The sequence below is a fragment of the Aquarana catesbeiana genome, linkage group LG01, assembly GCF_042186555.1.
Source record: "Aquarana catesbeiana isolate 2022-GZ linkage group LG01, ASM4218655v1, whole genome shotgun sequence".
Classification (NCBI taxonomy): Eukaryota; Metazoa; Chordata; class Amphibia; order Anura; family Ranidae; genus Aquarana; species Aquarana catesbeiana.
The window spans coordinates 446,401,956-446,421,501 of NC_133324.1; the positions used below are offsets into that span (position 1 = coordinate 446,401,956).

General features: G+C 43.4%; 1 protein-coding gene across 2 annotated transcripts in view; it reads right to left on the bottom strand.

Moving 5' to 3' along the window:
• Nucleotides 1-19,546, bottom strand: part of DENND4C (DENN domain containing 4C) — a 245,983-nt gene that overhangs the window by 129,741 nt on the left and 96,696 nt on the right. For both annotated transcript variants that reach the window (XM_073636528.1, XM_073636518.1), the window contains exons 7-8: nucleotides 16,824-16,890; nucleotides 7,867-7,925 (exon numbers count right to left, since the gene is read on the bottom strand). In XM_073636528.1, the coding sequence (XP_073492629.1) occupies nucleotides 7,867-7,925; nucleotides 16,824-16,890 (126 nt within the window). The remainder of the gene's footprint in view (nucleotides 1-7,866; nucleotides 7,926-16,823; nucleotides 16,891-19,546) is intronic.

The following is a 19,546-nucleotide window of genomic DNA, read 5'->3' on the forward strand; positions in this document are numbered from 1 at the left end:
AACATTGGGAGGGTGCTTTGGGGTAGCCCCCCAAAACACCTTGTCCCCATGTTGATGAGGACAAGGGCCTCATCCCCACAACCCTGGCCGGTGGTTGTGGGGGTCTGCGGGCGGGGGGCTTATCGGAATCTGGAAGCCCCCTTTAACAAGGTGACCCCCAGATCCCGGCCCCCCCCCTGTGTGAAATGGTAAGGGGGTACATAAGTACCCCTACCATTTCACGAAAAAAGTGTCAAAAATGTTAAAAATGACAAGAGACAGTTTTTGACAATTCCTTTATTTAAATGCTTCTTCTTTCTTCTATCTTCCTTCATCTTCTGGTTCTTCTGGCTCTTCTGGTTCTTCCTCCGGCGTTCTCGTCCAGCATCTCCTCCGCGGCGTCTTCTATCTTCTTCTCCTCGGGCCGCTCCGCACCCATGGCATGGGGGGGAGGCTCCCGCTCTTCTCTTCTTCTCTTCTTCATTTTCTTCTCCGGGCCGCTCCGCAATCCATGCTGGCATGGAGGGAGGCTCCCGCTGTGTGACGGCGCTCCTCGTCTGACAGTTCTTAAATAATGGGGGGGCGGGGCCACCCGGTGACCCCGCCCCCCCGACACACGGTGACTTGACGGGACTTCCCTGTGACGTCACGGGGAATGCCGCAGGGAAGTCCCGTCATGTCCCGTGCGTCCGGTGACCCCGCCCCCCGTTATTTAAGAACTGTCAGACGAGGAGCGCCGTCACACAGCGGGAGCCTCCCTCCATGCCAGCATGGATTGCGGAGCGGCCCGGAGAAGAAAATGAAGAAGAGAAGAAGAGAAGAAAAGAAGAAGAGAAGAGCGGGAGCCTCCCCCCCATGCCATGGGTGCGGAGCGGCCCGAGGAGAAGAAGATAGAAGACGCTGCGGAGGAGATGCTGGACGAGAACGCCGGAGGAAGAACCAGAAGAGCCAGAAGAACCAGAAGAACCAGAAGATGAAGGAAGATAGAAGAAAGAAGAAGCATTTAAATAAAGGAATTGTCAAAAACTGTCTCTTGTCATTTTTAACATTTTTGACACTTTTTTCGTGAAATGGTAGGATAAGTACCCCCTTACCATTTCACACAGGGGGGGGGCCGGGATCTGGGGGTCACCTTGTTAAAGGGGGCTTCCAGATTCCGATAAGCCCCCCGCCCGCAGACCCCCACAACCACCGGCCAGGGTTGTGGGGATGAGGCCCTTGTCCTCATCAACATGGGGACAAGGTGTTTTGGGGGGCTACCCCAAAGCACCCTCCCAATGTTGAGGGCATGTGGCCTGGTACGGTTCAGGAGGGAGGGGGGCCGCACTCTCGTCCCCCCCTCTTTTCCTGCGGCCTGCCAGGTTGCGTGCTCGGATAAGGGTCTGGTATGGATTTTTGGGGGGACCCCACGCCGTTTTTTTTTTTGGCGCGGGGTTCCCCTTAAAATCCATACCAGACCTGAAGGGTCTGGTATGGAATTTAGGGGGAACCCCACGTCATTTTTTTTTTTAAATTTTGGCCGGGGTTCCCCTTAATATCCATACCAGACCTGAAGGGCCTGGTATGGAATTTAGGGGGACTCCCACGTCATTTTTTTTTTTAAATTTTGGTTCGGGGTTCCCCTTTGGGGAATTCCCATGCCGTTTTTATCAATGAACTTCTATGTGTATTGTCGGCAATGCAATAGCCGCGGGTAGTTTTAAATGAGTTTTTTCCTTCAAAATGTCATTTTGCTGTCAGACTGTTCTAAACACAGGAAACATGCGCCCCTTTACAGGCACACTATAGACACCCCCCAGGTACGAAATTTAAAGGGATATTACACTTTTATTGATTGACTTTAAGCATTATTAAAATCACTGCTCCTGAAAAAACGGCCGTTTTTAAAACTTTTTTTTGCATTGATCCATGTCCCCTGGGGCAGGACCCAGGTCCCCAAACACTTTTTATGACAATAACTTGCATATTAGCCTTTAAAATTAGCACTTTTGATTTCTCCCATAGACTTTTAAAGGGTGTTCCGCGGCATTCGAATTTGCCGCGAACACCCCAAATTGTTCGCTGTTCGGCGAACTTGCGAACAGCCAATGTTCGAGTCTCATCCCTACTCACCGTAAAATCCCTTTCATTGACGGACATATCTCTTCCATATTCTTGACCATAGGATTATAATGCCACCTTCAGGAGTAGGACACTAGGCAGAAAAAAATAACACGCACTGCCTATGGGCAGTCCTAACTGGTAGTAAACCCCCTTCTCTGCTATAGGGAGCTCAGTTCGTCACAAAGCAGTACTAGTAAAAAAAAACAAACAAAAAAAAAATTGTAAAATCGTTTCTCTTTCGCTCATTGATGGAGATAGTTACCATATTCTTGACCATGGGGACATCCCAAAGCAATGCCACAGTGATGGGTGTGTAACCAGAGAAGAACACGGATCACCACGTGAGAACAACCCCAGAAGAGGAACAAGAAGCCTCAAACAGCCACTTGCAAAAGCTTGCAGCCAAAATGCACATCCGAAGATGCCAAAACATCAACTTTGTACAATTTGGTAAAGGTGTGCACAAACAGCCAGATACAGTTGTGCTCATAAGTTTACATACCCTGACAGAATTTATGATTTCTTGGCCATTTTTCAGAGAATATAAACGATGACACAAACTTTTCTTTCACTCATGGTTAGTGTTTGGCTGAACCCATTTATTATCAACCAACTGTTCGCAGATTCGCCGCAAGATCACTTTTATCGTCAGCGGGAGAGGGCCCCCCCTCCCACCACGCTCGGTGCCCTCCGCCCGCTTACCGGAGCCGTCGGTAGCGGCGGAGGCGTTCGGATCCTCTCCCTAGCCTGACACGGAGACGAGTGAGGGGAAGATGGCCCCCACCCGTCTCCATATCATTGCAGGGCGGAAGCGTCATCAAAACGTCACTTCCGCCCATAGTTCTTAAAGGGCTACTTTTTTTTTTTTTTTTTTTTTTTAATTGCATTTTGGTTTAAATATGAGATCTGAGGTCTTTTTGACCCCAAATCTCATATTTAAGAGGTCCTGTCATGCTTTTTTTCTATTACAAGGGATGTTTACATTCCTTGTAATAGGAATAAAAGTGACAATTTTTATGTCTTAAAAGAACAGTGTAAAAATAGAAAATAAAAGCTAAAAGGTAAAATAAAGAAAAAAAAAATTTTAAACACGCCCCGTCCTGCCGAGCTTGCGTGCAGAAGCGAACGCATATGTAAACGGTGTTCAAACCACACGTGAGGTATCGCCGCGATCAGTAGAGCGAGAGCAATAATTCTAGCCCTAGATCTCCTCTGTAACTCAAAACATGCAAAGTGTATTTTTTTTAAATTTTATAGCAAAAAAAAAACTTGTAAACAACAAATCTCAGAAAGAGGCTCAGTCCTTAAGTAGTTAAATCATAAATCCCAACAGAAACTATCCAAATGACCCTGATCAAAAGTTTACATACCCCCATTCTTAATACCGTGTATTGTCCCCTTTAACATCAATGACAGATTGAAGTCTTTTGTGGTATTTGTGGATGAGGCTCTTTATCTTCTCAGATGGTAAAGCTGCCCATTCCTCTTGGCAAAAAGCCTCCAGTTCCTGTACATTCTTAGACTGTCTTGCATGAACTGCACTTTTGAGATCTCCCCAGAGTGGAAAGAAGTCAGGAAACTGAGATGGCCACTCCAGAACCTTCACTTTATTCTGCTGTAGCCAATGACAGGTCGACTTGGCCTTGTGTTTTGGATCGTTGTCATGCTGGAATGTCTAAGTACGTCCCATGAACAGCTTTCTGGTTGATGAATGCAAATGTTCCTCCAATATTTTTTGATAACATGCATTCATCTTGCCAACAATTCTGACCAAATTTCCTGTGCCTTTGTAGCTCACACATCCCCAAACATCAGCGATCCAACCCCGTACCATTCATGATAGGCCTTGTTGACGCCTCTCCAAATGTAGAGTTTATGGTTGTGGCCAAAAAGCCCAATTTTGGTCTCATCACTCTAAATGACTTTGTGCCAGAAGGTTTGAGGCTTGTCTCTGTGCTGTTTGGCATATTATAAGCAGGATACTTTGTGGCATTTGCGTAGCAATGACTTTCTTCTGGCAACTCGACCATGCAGCCCATCTTTCAAGCGTCTCCTTATTGTGCATCTTGAAACAGCCACACCACATGTTTTCAGAGAGTCCTTTATTTCACCTGAAGTTATTTGTGGGGGGGGTTTGGTATCCCGAACAATTTTCCTGGCAGTTGTGGCTGAAATTTTAGTTGGTCTACCTGACCGTGGTTTGGTTTCAACAGAACCCCTCATTTTCCAATTGTTGATTAGCGTTTGAACACTGCTGATTGGCAATCTCAATTTCTTGGATATATTTATATCCTTACCTTTAATAGCCATTCAAACCCCTTTGTGTCAACTTGTGTGCATGTTATCAGTCCAAAATCACCATGATATGTAAACTTTTGATCAGGGTAATTTGGGTAGTTTCTGTTGTGATTATGATTTAAAAAGAGTAAACACAGTTGATTGATAATAAATGGCTTCAGCCAAACACTAACCACGAGTGAAAGAAATGTTTTTGTTTTATCATTTATATTCTCTGAAAAATGGCCAAGAAATCAAATTCTGCCAGGGTATGTAAACTTATGAGCACAACTGTAGCCACCTTGCAAACTTGAAACACAGACACCTGATGTTAGATAGCCCAGGAGGTACTAAATGCCCTGGTAGAGTGTGCCGTAATGGGGAAGGTAGATCAGATCCAGGCTTTCAACAGCCAAGCATTCAAAGCCAGTGACAGTAAAGCACAGAGGCAGTCATCAGGGGCAGTCAGAGACCAGGCGCACCACATCAGCGTACCAGGGTCGCTGAGGCCAGCTTGGATCCACCAGAATAACCAGGATCCTTTCAGCCCTTTATCCTGCGCAGCAGAGAGAGATGCTCAAGAGGGGGAACGGCATAAAGGAGTTGGTAACGGCTCACAGCGCCACCAGTGTCGCATCCCCCAGGGGATCCCTCGCTTCCAACACGAATCTCGACACCTTCCTGTCAAGGCGGAAGGCCAAGAGAACCATGTCTGGTCAGTCCCACCACAGGCAGATCTGATGAAACACATCCGAGTGCAGAGACCACTCTCCTTGATCCAGCGCCTGATGACTGACGTAATACGCCTGCCTGTTTTCTGTGCCCATAACTTAAATGGCCAAGAGTGCCAGCACCTCAAGTTCCATCCACCGAAAAACATGTGAGGCCTCCAGTGCCACTGCGGAGCTCCTTGTCCTACCCTGGTGATTGACATAGGCCACCGCTGTGGCGTTATCTGACTGGATCCTGACCAGGCGCCCTTGAAGAAGCTCCATCCAAAAGGGATAGACAATGTCTGATTGCCTATGACTCCAAAGGCAAGGATAGGTAGTAGCCAAGACTCCTCCAACGTCCAACAGCCCTGGACTAACTGAAGACCCAGAATTTCCCCCCAGACGGACATACTAGCATCCACCGTGACCACCGCCTAAAGGGCTGGGAGAAATGACTTTCCTGGCCCGAAAGAGATGGAGACCAAAGCCACCAGAGAAGGGAGATCCTGGCCAAGCGTCCCATGCGAATATAGTTGTCCACAAAGTAGGACCCTCGTATGGAACTGCGCATATGGGACAGCTTGAAAGGTTGACACCATGAGGCCCAGAACCTGCAAAATGCAGAGATCATCTGCTGGGACAGCAGCAAGGAGACCATAGACTGAAGTTTCTGAGCTTGTGAAGCAGGAAGAACACCTAGGCATGCATGTATCAAGTCAAGAATTAGCCCCACATATTCAAAACGCCTAGTTAGGGTCAGAGCGGACTTCTTAAGTCTCAACACCCAGCTGAACTGCTGCAGAGTGCACATGGTGATCGCCAAATTGTCTCCATCAGAACACAGTGAGACTCCGCTTGAAGGAGAAGGGCGCCCAGATAGTCTATCTTGGCAATTCTCTGCTGTATCAGCAATGTCTCAGCAATGGTAAACAACTGGGAAGTAGAGGTCAGATCAAAGGGGAGCATCACAAACTGATAAAGCGCATCCCTCACCACAAAGAGCAGAAGCACTTGCGTCCAGCCCAGATGTGGCATATGTAAGTATGCGTCCTTGATGTTTATGGAGACCAGGAAATCCCCCTTATAAAAGGGAGGCCACCCCAGAATGGATGAATTCCATCTTAGCATTTGAACCTTCACAAAGCAATTCAGGACCTTGATATCCATTAATGGACAGACCCCTTCCCCTTCCGTCTTCAGAACCGTAAACAGGTTGGAGTAAAACCTCCGGAACCTCTTCGTGCTGGGGACTGAAGTATCACGCTTCTAGGAAGTAGGTCCTGCTCATCTCTCCCCGGTCTCATCTAAAAACATCTAATCTGGACTATAGTAAGAAACCCTATAGTGTAGGCCAACAAAATCAATCTGCGAACCCATTCGTCAGAAGATAAAGATCCATTCGTTTAGGGATGCGCAAAGATGACCCCCTGGTGTACTAAAGGGCACAAATCTTCATGCCTTGGAGGGCCTGTTGCCAGCTTAGAGGGTGCGAGCAGCCTTACTTGACCTGGATCCTCAACTGAGGTAATTGGGAAAAGAAGGAGGAAGGACCTGCTGCGGCAGGTTCCTCAAACACTCACGTGCCATGCGCACCCTCACATAGTATGCTGGCCATTAAGGGGGGCCACAGAGTACACCCTGTCTGTAATAGTAAAGGCAACAGGGAAACCAAACTTAACAGGAGACCTGCACCATGCACCCAAACCCAAAAACATCCAGGGGGAGACAGACACACAGTGAACCTGAGGGCCACCCAACCTGCAGAAGGGGAGAGGAAAACAGGCGTGGGAGGGAGGGCATGGACATTGCCCTGAGGGTGAAGATGACACTGCAGAACTGAGCACCCGTGGCCCACCATCGCACCTGAGGTAAAAGGGGGAGGCGGGGGACAACTACTTACCAGTCCAGCGGAGGTAGCGGGTAACACGCCCGAGACAGACTCGTCTCCCTACAAGGTGAAGGGGGGCTGTCGGCCAAAGAAGCACTGTGACATGGACGTCAGGTGCTCGGACATATGTGTCCCCGAGAGATGTTTAACTCACTAGTTGCTCTAGTCCAGGATGGTGCTGTAGCAGCCGACCCAGCACGGGGCTAAAGGTCTGTGTATGCTCACTAGCCAGGTAGGGAGGACTACAGGACTTACTTGTCCTACTCCTGAAAGTGGTGCTAAAACCAAATGGTCAGGAAAATGGAAGCACTGTATCAATGAACGAGAGAAATGTATTCTTGACAATTCAATATAATCCTAAGGATTATAAGGACTACGTATCCCATGGTGCCTTGCTGCCTGCAAGCAGTGATTCCTGTACTGACTCTGTCAACTGAAATGCCTCGCCCCCGCAGGCTCTTTAAATCTTGTGACACAGCAATGCCTATCAACAGTGCATAGTGAATACATATCACAGAGTTCCAGGCAGTAAATATGTTGGACTCTTCACAAGCTAAGTTTACAAACTTCAAGATCATTCAGATTATTATGAGTAGGCTAGAAATAATTGAAATGCAATGTGGACGTGCAGAAATGATTTCACAATTTGACCCTAGATACACTTTAACTGTTATGGGCTTATGTTTTGGAGCAATTTTAGATTAAGAAGTGAAGAAGATCTTTTTCATCAAGATAATTCATGTTTTTTAATAGCCATATTTATGATAGCTTACCTGAAATGAATGACTCATATTTCAACAAAGGCATTTCTAATTTAGGTTATAAAACTAGCTTTTGAATGTATTTAAATAAACTGTTAAGATGACAAATGCAAAAATATGAATCAGTCTTTCATTAAAAGCCTACCTGAGTGGCAATGGAGTTGACACAGGCTGGGAGAGAACCAATGCATCATGTGCCGAAAGCTGCAAAAGGACAAAAGGCAAATCATTATTTTACACAATCCATACCTAAAAAAAACAACCGCACTGTACTTCTGATATTCCTACAAACTGTCTAGTTAGAATATTTTACTATATAGAAAAGTGTAGTTGCAACTAACAATTAAAAAAGGTTAACTACAAAAGAAGAAGAGTTGGCAGGAAAACATAAAACAAGGTCTACATAAGATGACCACCATGCTGTACATGTGCTATGCAGGTAATATTTTTGTTCACAAACAAATGTTATAAATGTTCAGTCAATAAGTTATCACTTGGACGCTTTTAAACTTTGTGCTTAAAGTATAACAGTCACAACCTGGACTGCGTATACTGGTCATATGATGAAAAAAATGCAAAACCTATACGTTACCCTCAGGGAAAACCACGTGTCAATACAGCTAGTAGATCCAAAAATTTAGGTTGCTTAACTTGTACACCAATTTCAACATTTTTAATAATGGTCAAGCTGGGTGCCACCCTCTCCTCCTACTGAGCTTGCTTTAATCAGGGTAGGTGGCCTCACTAATCAACTTGGGTAGTAGGAAAGGAAAAAAGGCTCGACTGTAAGGCCTCATGCACACAGATGTTTATTAGCTCCAAAGTTCTCAGACATAAAATCCCCAGCACTTTCCCTCATCCAAGGAGCCACAAATGGCATGTACAGCCTGCCATACAAGTGAATGGAGGTAGTCGTGTGCACTGGCATTTACTCATGCATGCACATACAATGGTTTTACCTGAATGCAAGGTGGGTTGAGGAAATACAGTACTGTTCAAAAGTTTTAGGCAGATGTGAAGAAATGCTGTAAAGTAATGCTTTCTAAAAATATATATTTTGTTTATTTTTATCAATTTACAAAATGCAAAGTGAGAACAGAAAAAGATCTAAATCAAATAAATAATGTGTGTGACTACCCTTTGACTTCAAACCAGCATCACTTGCACAAAGTCATGGATTTTGTGGGATTAAAGTCAGGTGTATGATTAACCAATTATACCAAGCAGATGTTAAGGATCATCAATTTTATATGCAGGTTGAAACACACACCAGTCTGTAATCCCAGAGTATGTCTTGTACGTAGAAACGCATCAGTCAGAGCTGGTTCTGTGATATCATCACGCCAAGGCTGTTTGGATGGTACCACGGCCGAGGTTTTTATAGTTTTCTGCCAAATGCTTGCTATTGTTGGAACTCAAGTAAGTGCAATAATCTATTGAATAAATTGGATATTTGAAAATAAAGTTGCGCTATGAGATTTCTCCTCCTTTTGTATGTATGTGTGTCTGGAGCTTGATTAAAGAGTGCTGGCTGAGGTCAGAGTATGTGCTTGAGACGTCGCTGTTAATCCTGTCCGCTGGCGTCACTGATTTGAGTGGAGATCCGAGGTTGAGAGCATCTAAGCTACACTAGCACACGTGATCTCTATAATTTGAGATCATTGTGCTCTGGTAAGAGGCCTCATCTTACTAGCACTTTAAGCACCAGAGCACTTTCTATATTAGAGCACAGAGCACTCTGCATTGCACATGGATGGACATTTTTTTTAAGATTTTGGACTTTCTATTATGAATGATTAATGAATTGTTTTCATAATTTGTTTACACATTGATTCTATTTTTTATTATCAATAAGTTACTATTGAACTGTATCTTTTTATTGTTATGCCTTATTTGCACATTTTTGATTACCGTATTTATCGGCGTATAACGCGCACTTTTTCCCCCTTAAAATCAGGGGAAAATTGTGGGTGCGTGTTATACGCCGATCCCTGCTGTTTGTGAGGGGAAGAGGAGCGAGCGCCGCCGAAAAAGACCGAGCCAAGTGTACCGTGTACTCGGCTCAGCTGCGCTCGCAGTCACGCTGTTCTGCCTCCCTGCTGTCTCTGAGGGGAAGAGGCACGAGCGCCGCCGAAAAAGACCGCGCTGAGTGTACTGTGTACTCAGCTAGGCTCCGCTCGCAGTCCCGCCTCCTAGCCTTTAGGTCCCGCCATTGGACTGGTGTTGTGTCCATCATAGGAGCCGGGCCAAGGGGCGGGACTGCGAGACGAGAGGAGTCGAATACACAGGACATCCGGCTCTGTGGATCTCGGCGGCGCAATCATTTAAAAAACGATCATGCTGTAAGCCCGGGTTCATACCTATGCAAGTTAGATGTGCGTTTCCGCACATCTAATTCGCATAGCAGGAGAATGTGTGTTCACATATCTCCGGGGCGGCTGCGGAGCGCACTGCACAAAAACGCTGTGCGTCTTTGGCTCCGTTTCGGGGCCGAATTCAGGCATAGAATCGTCCCTGATTCGTCCCTGAAACGGGGAACAGGGACGCACAGCGCTCCTGTGCGATCCGCAGCCCGTTGTAGTGTGAACCCGGGCTAATGCTGCAATTTTGGGCAAGGCTGCAGATGGGGACACTGGGCAAGGCTGCAGATGGACACTTAAAATGTAAGTTTTTTTCCTTAAACGTCCCTCCTAAACTTGGGGTGCGTGTTATACGCCGATAGATACGGTAGTTCATTCATTATGGAATAAGGTTTTCTTTCACATGCACATTTGTTCACTCTAGGAATTGATTGCTATTTAAGCAGACAGCACACTTTCTACTTGTTGAAATTTAGTCATCAACTGAAACAGAAACAGCTGTGTAGGAAGCTTAAAACTGGTTGAGGAACAGCCAAACTCTACTAAAGCTACTAAGATGAAGTTTTGGAAGACGTTTCATGTCACAGTTCATATACTGTGGCAAGACTGAGCACAGCAGCAAGACACAAGTTAGTTACACTGCATCAGCAAAGTCTCTCCCAGGCAAAGATTTCAAAGCAGAATGGAGTTTCAAGATGTGCTGTTCCAGCTCTTTTGAAGAAACACAAAGAAACCGGCAAAGTTGAGGACGGTAGACACAGTGGTCGGCCAAGGAAACATAATGCAGTAGATGGAAGACACATCATGCGTACTTCCCCTTCAACATCGGAAGATGTCTATAAGGGCCATCAGCACAGAACTGTCAGAAACCAGTGGGACCCAGGCACACCTATCTACTGGCCAGAAGTGGTCTTCATGAAGCCTTGTGGCCAAAAAGCCATACCTCCAACATGGGAAACAAGGCTACAAGGCTAAGCAACTCAACTATGCACAAAAAATAGAAACGGGGTAGAGAAAAATGGCAGCAGGTGCTCTGGACTAAGGAGTCAAAATCTGAAATATTTGTTAGTAACAGTAGGTCTCTTCACCAAAGAGATGGAGCAGTGGCGGCTAGTGTTTTCTTTCTTTGGGGGGGCGACAAAACAACCACCGACCCCCCCCCACAGGATGACGTTCGGGACATCAGAGCCCCGCACTTACCCCAGGAAGCGTGTGGGCGGGAAGCTTGTCCAGCAGGTGGCAGCTTTCTTCCTTCTTCCTCCTCCTCCCACCGTGCATCTCCCTCCTCCTCCTAGGCCAATCAGGAAATTACTATCAGATCCACTCTTCCTGATTGGCGGAGAGGCAATTCAGTGTTAGCATAGCGAATATTCATTTGCTATGCTAACACATCTGGGTGGGCTCCGAGCGAAATGCTCTGCGTCCTTAGCCAACCCTATTTTGAAGCTGCATTTCTGCAAATGAAGTTGGAGATTTGGTCAGAATCAATGGTGTCCTCAATGCTAAGAAATACCGGCAGATACTTATCCATCGTGTCCTATCATCAGGGAGGGGTATGATTGGCCACAAATTTTTTCTGCAGCAGGACAACGACCCCAAACATACAACCAATGTTATTAAGAACTATCATCAGTGTAACAAGTGGTTCTGGAAGTGATGGTTTGGCCACTACAGAGCTCTGATCCAACCATCGAGTCTGCCTGGGATTACATGAAGAGACAGAAGTATTTGAAGAAGCCTACATTGAAAGACCTGTGGTTAGTTTTCCAAGACGTTTGGAACAACTTACCTTTTCTTCAAAAACTGCAAGTATACCTAGAAGAATTGATGCTGTTTTGAAGGCAAAGGGTGGTGTCACACCAAATATTGATTTGGATTTCTCTTTTTTTCATTTACTTTCCATATTGTTAATTGATTAAAAAAAACAATTAACACTTCTATTTCTGAAACCAAGCCAAGCTAAATGCCATAAAATAAGCATTATAATATTTCACTTTTTGATTACAATTAGTCTACAAACAGCAACATAGGAGCCTCAGGCAATAGTCAGATTCTGGGGTTATGGAGTGAGCAAGCATGCCCTTTACATTTTCAGGTGCCCTATTATCCTGCCAGAGCATGTAGCTTGTGGATTTATGTAGGGTGTGAGGGACACAAGTCTGCTTTGCATAGGATTTTAAGAAACATCTGGCACAATCTCAGAAGGCTAACTGTAATATGAAAATTAAATTACTATCTGGAAGCTTGTAAAACAAAAATCTTTTGAGCTACCAAAGAATTGATCAATACCTAGCCACACCTAAACCCATGTGTGATAGAAGTTTGAAAAAATATAAATGTTCAATAATGCGAAGACTAATATACAGCCGCTAAGCATTAATCACACTCCCATAATTTGTGCTAACAATATTAAATCAAAATAATGCAGGGCTGTGTGAATGCATCCTCAATACCGTAGTATCAAGATCACTAAAAAGGTGAATATAAAGTGCCTCTGGTTAAAAGCAAACATAAATTTCATGAATATATACATAAATCATTTGAACTGGTAAGTGAATGCAATTGTGTGCTCCAAAACAATTCACAGTGAAAATACGTTTTGAAAAAGTTGTAAATTAAGCAAGTCCACAGTGAAAGTAGTTGATACTGAAGTTCTAAGAAGTCCAAATATTGTGACTTTGTGATGGTGCTCCAAACAATGGTACAGTGACTTCAAACACGTGCCTCCCCCCCTGTGCGATTGTGCTCACCTCAGGGTATGTGACCGCACAACTAAGTTTGGTCTGGAAAAGATGCTGAACCACCTCTGGGCGCTAAATGTAATGGTCTCTGTGGGATCCCCAGGTAAATCCAATGAAGCTTTCCTCGATTCAAATTAAAAAAAAAAAAAAAAAAAAAAGAGGCTGGATAGTGTATTATTGTTTTGAACACAAATTTATTAAAAGTAAAAACGTCAGGGTACTCACACTTTCATGGTGCTTCCAGCACACCAATCTACAGCAAACAGAAAGTAAGGGGAGGGGCCAGGATGGTGGAGTAGACAGCATACACGCTTTTTGAGCAGCTGCTGATACACACAAGGTTTAAGCCTATTGGAGCAGATTTTAACTTTGTTTGCTGTAGATTGAAAGTGTGAGTACCCTGACGTTTTTACTTTTAATAATTTTGTGTTTAAAACGATAATACACTATCCTGGCGTCTTAAAGAGAACCTGTCTGCAGAAAATCATCACATTGGGGACGTTTTGTCCCCTATGTGATAGGGGAAAAAAAAAAGTACACCATTAAAAGTTGCAAGCAACCCCCCCCCAAAGCGTGCACGCCGGAGTGGGCAATAATTCTAGGCCCATTATTCACTGTTAACTCTAAACTGATGACCTGTGGGGTTTAACCACTTAAAGACCACGCCATAGCTGAATGACAGCTACAGCGTGGCTCGATAACTCTGGGAGGGTGTACATTGACGTCCTCCCAGAATCATGTGCGCACCTGGGAATATCTGTGACCGCCGGGTCCTCCGGATTACGGTAAATGACCGCTGACAGCAGCTGTTTAGCATGTGATCGCTCCGTCAAACGGAGCGATCACTTGTAAACAAACCGGCGTCATGCCTCTTACTAAATACCTTGCAATGTCTACTTTCCAAAAAGGGGTCATTTGGGGGTATTTGTACTTTCCTGGCTTGTTAGGGTCTCAAGAAATTAGATAGGCCGTCAGTGCATCAGGTGAGATCAATTTTCAGAGATTAGCACAATAGCTTGTGGACTCTATAACTTTCATAAAGATCAAATAACATACACCGATTTGGGTTATTTTTATATGTAGCAGTATAAATTTTGGCCAAAATTTATGAAGAAAAATGACTAATTTGCAAAATTTTATAACAGAAACGAAGAAAATGCAATTTTTTTACAGAATTTTTGGTCTTTTTTCTTTTATAGCGCAAAAAATAAAAAACCCAGCGGTGATTAAATGCCACCAAAAGAATTTGTGTGAAAAAAGGACAACAATTTCATATGGGTACAGTGTTGCATGAGTGTATAATTGTCATTCAAAATGTGAGCACCGAAAGCTGAAAATTGGTCTGGTTAGGAAGGGGGTTTAAGTGCCCAGTGGTTAAAGCGTGGTCTATGGAAAATATAGGGTACTGAGGTTTTTTGTCATTTCACGATCACATGCAATAATAATAATAATAATAATACAGGATTTATATAGTGCCAACAGTTTGCGCAGCGCTTAGCAAAATGAACGCAGACATTACAGTTACATTACAACTTGGTGCAAGAGGAATTAGAGGGCCCTGCTCATTAGAGCTTACAATCTAAAAGGGAGGGTCAATTGATACAATAGGTAATAGCTGTGGGGGATGAGCTGATGGAGAAAGTAAAACAGTGTTAGTTAGAAGCAGGATAGGCTTCTTTAAAGAGAAGGGTTTTCAGGGATCGTCTAAAGATGGATAGATTAGGGGACAGTCGGACAGATTGGGGTAGGGAGTTCCAAAGGGTGGCAGAAGCTCTGGAGGCGAGCATGGGAGGAGGTGACAAGGGAGCTAGAGAGCAGGTGGTCTTGGGAGGACCGAAGAGAGTGATTTGGTTGGTATTTTGAGACTAGGTTAGTGATGTAGCTGGGGGCAGCGATGTGGATGGCTTTGTAAATTATTGTTAGTACTTTGAATTGTATTAGTTGGGTGAGTGGAAGCCAGTGAAGGGATTGGCAGAGAGGGGTGGAGGACACTGAATGGTTGGTAAGGTGGATGAGTCTTGCAGCGGCATTCATGCTAAGGCTTGACATGGGTATTTACTTTGCACAACTCATCTTTTATATTTTACCAAAAAATTGGGTAAATTTTTTGCATTCATGTGCATTTGTAATGTATTTTTTACTGAAATGTTGTGCTTCCTAAACCCCTGCGCTAATATTGCATGACATTAAAAAAAACTGGAACTACAACCAGTTTATTCTATAGGGTGCCTGCTTTCTGAAAATACATAATGCTTGGGGAGTTCATGTAATCTTCAGCCTAGAAATTATTTTTTTTAACCATGTGTGCAAAAAACGCAAAAATGACTGGCAGCAAAAAGGTCCAGTATGGGTCATGGGGGGGGAGCCTTCCACAGCCTGTAAAAGCGATTGAGCAGCTGTATAGCCACTCAGATGACTTTTACCTGACAGGGAATCGCCGCCAAACTAAAATGGTACCAGGGTCATGGTTGTAGATGCAACTATGATCCTGGTATAACCACCTCAATATGAGACTCCGTGTGTGTGTGTGTGTGTATATATATATATATATATTTGGCGGTATTGAGGTGGTTAGACTGGAGCTGAGAGGTAGACTCCTACACCACTTACCATGTCAAGACAGTCTAAAGATATTTTCTTGGGATATTTTGGATCTGGACATAAGGGCAATTCCTCAGAATAAGAGGTGAGATCATCCTCATCTACCTCCTCCTCTGGAATCGTGTTTGCAACCAAGGCAAATTAGACATTATAGCAGAAAATTTCTTGCCAGATTTCAAAGGCCAGTGGAGTGCAGAGAAGGTAGAGAATTAGATAACTATCTGAACAGAGGGTACTAGGGTCATCTAACCTCTTAACCCCATGCTTGTGATTTGCCAGTTGTGGTGAAAAACACAGTGGGGTATTGGAAACCTCTGCTGCTGTGGAGATGGAAGGGTTTAAGCCTTTTGTGCCACGCACTATAAGCTGCATGTAGAAGCACAGAATCGCTGTGCTGAGCTCCGAAAGAAACTGTGGAGTCGCTGGTGTTGCCTGAGAGACGCATACCCAGAGAAGGAAACGGTTACGCACATGCTCAGAGGGGCGACATCGAGGCTGTGCAAGCACAGTAAATCCATATAGAAATAGAGATGTCATATTTCCCGGTGAGACTGACGGCGTATGTCCCAGGGGCTACCTCTTGCTTCTGAGGTTGTGATATGGAGGGAACAGTACTACATACTTGGTGATCGTGTCCAAAAGTTAAGCGATTTTGGATCCGTATCTACAATATTATTTACCCACTCAGGGTAACCTACTAAAATCATCACACCAAGCATTGCTGGGACGTCTAGTTGATGGAACACACGAGAAAACTCATAACGTTTATTTTTACCGCAGCTAGGCTTGCCATAGCTAGGTCCTGGAGGTCTTCTACAATCCACTTCGACTTGGTGAAAACTAAGCTGTCGTGGATCATGGTCAACGAATGCCTCTCGGCAACCTTACTTGACTAACGAGCCATATTTGACAAAATATGTTCTTTGGTGGAAGGTTATGATAGAGAAAGAAATTTACAGCTAGGTTTAAAATAAAAATGTATATATATATATATATATATATATATATATATATATATATATATATATATATTTTTTTTTTTTTTCTTACTATTTCGAGCCAGTTTTCCTTTGATAATTAAAAAAAAATTACCATTTACCACCAAATAAAAGCCCAATTTGCCCTGAAAAAAAAAAACCGACATAAAATCCACCTGGATGCACAAAGTAGAGATGATGATATGTACGTTTTTACTAACATTTTTCAAAGTTGCAAAATTGTGCTTGGGCATTAAGATTTGTTTTAACCTTAGGCGCGAAGGGGTTAAAAACTTAATTGAGGGCAGGCTGAACTTCCTGTATGCATTTTATGATTTAACTATCAATTCTGACTGTAGTGTACCTTTAGGACTACAAACATTATGTGCAAGATTTAAAGCTAAGTACATAAAAAACAATTACCTGCATAAGGATTCTTGGCCTTTGAGGAGATGGGAAAGGAACATTGTGCATGAAGTGTGAAATATGTCTGAAAGTAAAATGAAAAAAAAACCAGTAAGTCCTATTGCATATTTTGTAAAAAAAATAAATAAATAAAAAATGAAAAGCAATTCCACACTTGCGTTAAAGTGGATGTAAACCCGATTCATGAAATTTGAGCTGGACACATATGTCTGCAGTGTTTTCTTATCTCTTTTCAAAGTACTGTGTCCAAGTAGCTGACAACTGAGATACAAGCAGCCTGAGTTTTGTGTTGGGGAGGATGCTATAAATAGATTAGCAGAGTGCTGAACTATTTAACAACAGTTCTGAAAGTCTCTACCTATGAGGAGAGGGGTGTGTGCCTTTCCTCCAATCAGCTGCCTTGGCTGTTTGCCCAGGCTTCACTGCAGTGCTGAACAGGAGAAAATCTAACACAATCTGAACTTTCTAAAGAATATATAAAGCTCAAGATAGCAGATATACATGTAAAACTTATGTAGGGAGATTTGCTTCATCTCTGTGAATCATCTGAGGCTGTTTACTTCACTGGGTGTATATCAGGGTTTACATCCACTTTCATTTTTCATACCATTCTCCTTATTCGGAAACTAAGTAAATGTGCTGAAATTTATATACAAACAAAATAATTGCATGGTTAAAGTAACACAAAAAAAAAAGAAGAAAATGTAATCTGAACTCAAAAAAGTACCTTCTGCTGCCTCCTCCAAATCTGTTCTATTTGCTGCTGTGATCTGACTTCGTATTACAAGGTGACTCCATTTTGTTTTCCATGGTCCCACTGTATGCAGGAATGTAGCCACCCTCTCTTGCTTGTTCGCAAGATAGACTAGGGACCATGCACTTTGAGAGGATTACAGAGCATAGAGCAATCCAAATGACTGCAACAAAGGTGCTCAGCTAGTTCAAACTGAATGGAAGTGAGAGGCAAGGAAGAGGTTTGGGAGCTGAAGGAGGATGTTGCAAGGAGGCAGAAAAACACAGTAAGATATAATTTCATGAAAAATAAAATTACAGGGCCATTAAAAAGTGGATGTGCGTGGATTATATTTGGAGAATAAGGATATTGTTTAGTGTCACATTACTCTCCAAAAGATCAATAATAAAAGATTTGCCCTTTCAATGGAGGCAAACATGCTACTAATTCTCCTTACCTGAATAGGTTAAGGTTTCTCAGAAACAAGGTTTCTCAGAATACAAAGAGAGCATTCTTTTATGTTCTAGTTGCTGAGACTGCACTGTCACTGAAATTTCTTGGCCCAATTCCCTCTGATTGGTTCCCTATCTCTATTGCTATGGCACCCATTCATACTGATCACATGGATTTATTTACAAACAAGCCTGCCAGCTCACCGGTCATTATCTACTTGCCGACCGCAATGCGTATATATACACGTTGTGGCTTGCAAGTGGTTTACTGGGGTTATGGTTGAGTATTTTCCTTTCAGCCAGCAATTGGCTCTCTCGTGAAAGCGGCCCGAGCGGCTAATTAGCTGCTGGATCACTTTCAGAAGCAGAGGGAGGAGTCGTCCCTCCCGCAGCTCATCTGTGTTTCTCGGCGTTACCTTTTTTTACTGGCACGCCCGAGAAATGATCCGGTGGTTCGTGCAGCTGACCATAGAGGTGCACAGAGACCAAATCATCTTTGATCACCTCTAGGATCTTGGAGGACTGGAGTGACGACATGACGTCACTTCTGGTCTACAGCGGAAGTAAACATTTTTTACAGCGAAAGATCAAAAAATGTTTTGGATCTTTTGATTTTAAAGATAGAGGGGAGATCTGGGGTCCTATAAACACCAGATCTCTCCATAAAGAGGACCTGCCATCCCTTATTTTTATAGGGATATTTACATGCCTTGTTACAGGAATAAAAGGGATAAAAAACAAAAAAACAAAATTGAAAGTATCAGTATAAAAAACAAAAACAAAAAAAAACATGCAAACGCATATGTAAACAGTGTTCGCACCACACATGAGGTATCGCCACAATGTTATTACGAGAGCAATAATTCTAGCACAAAACCTCCTCTGTAACTCTAAACTGGTACAAAAAGAAGGTGTAGAAATTGCGCCAACTCTATAAAGGAATGGAGCAGCCAACACAGCAATTTGACCGTTGCAAGTAGAAATAAAAATAAGAAAGTGTGGCGCTAGTGAGTAATGAGACACAGATTACTAGTCAGGTAATGGTGATCTCTATAGAAGTGAATTTTTAAAGGACATCCCAAAGGGTGTATAGAATATAAAGTAATGGTGGAAACTTAGGTGTGTAGGGGAGTGGGATACTCAGTAACAACCTGTAGGGTGGTTAAAAAACAATCATGCGTACACAACCATATTCCAAAGTGACATTACAGATAAATAGATACATATTAGTGCAAGGTATCTTGATGTGCTAAGTATACAGTTCCACACAAAAATGCTGTTCATTAAGGTTGAAACCAGGAGAGGGGGCATCAAAATCCCTGAAAAGGGATACATATATATGAAAAATAAATGTTAGTTGGTGGACAGATAAAGTACTTCTAATTTAGTCCCACAGACATCTGGGCGTAAGCCGTCTTCCTATAAGATGATTACAGGCTATTTGGGAAGGGTCCTTAGGTACAGGCAAAATCTTGACTCATGTGGATGGTCTCAACACCGAGAAAGAAAGACAAAAGGATGCCCTTACCGGATAT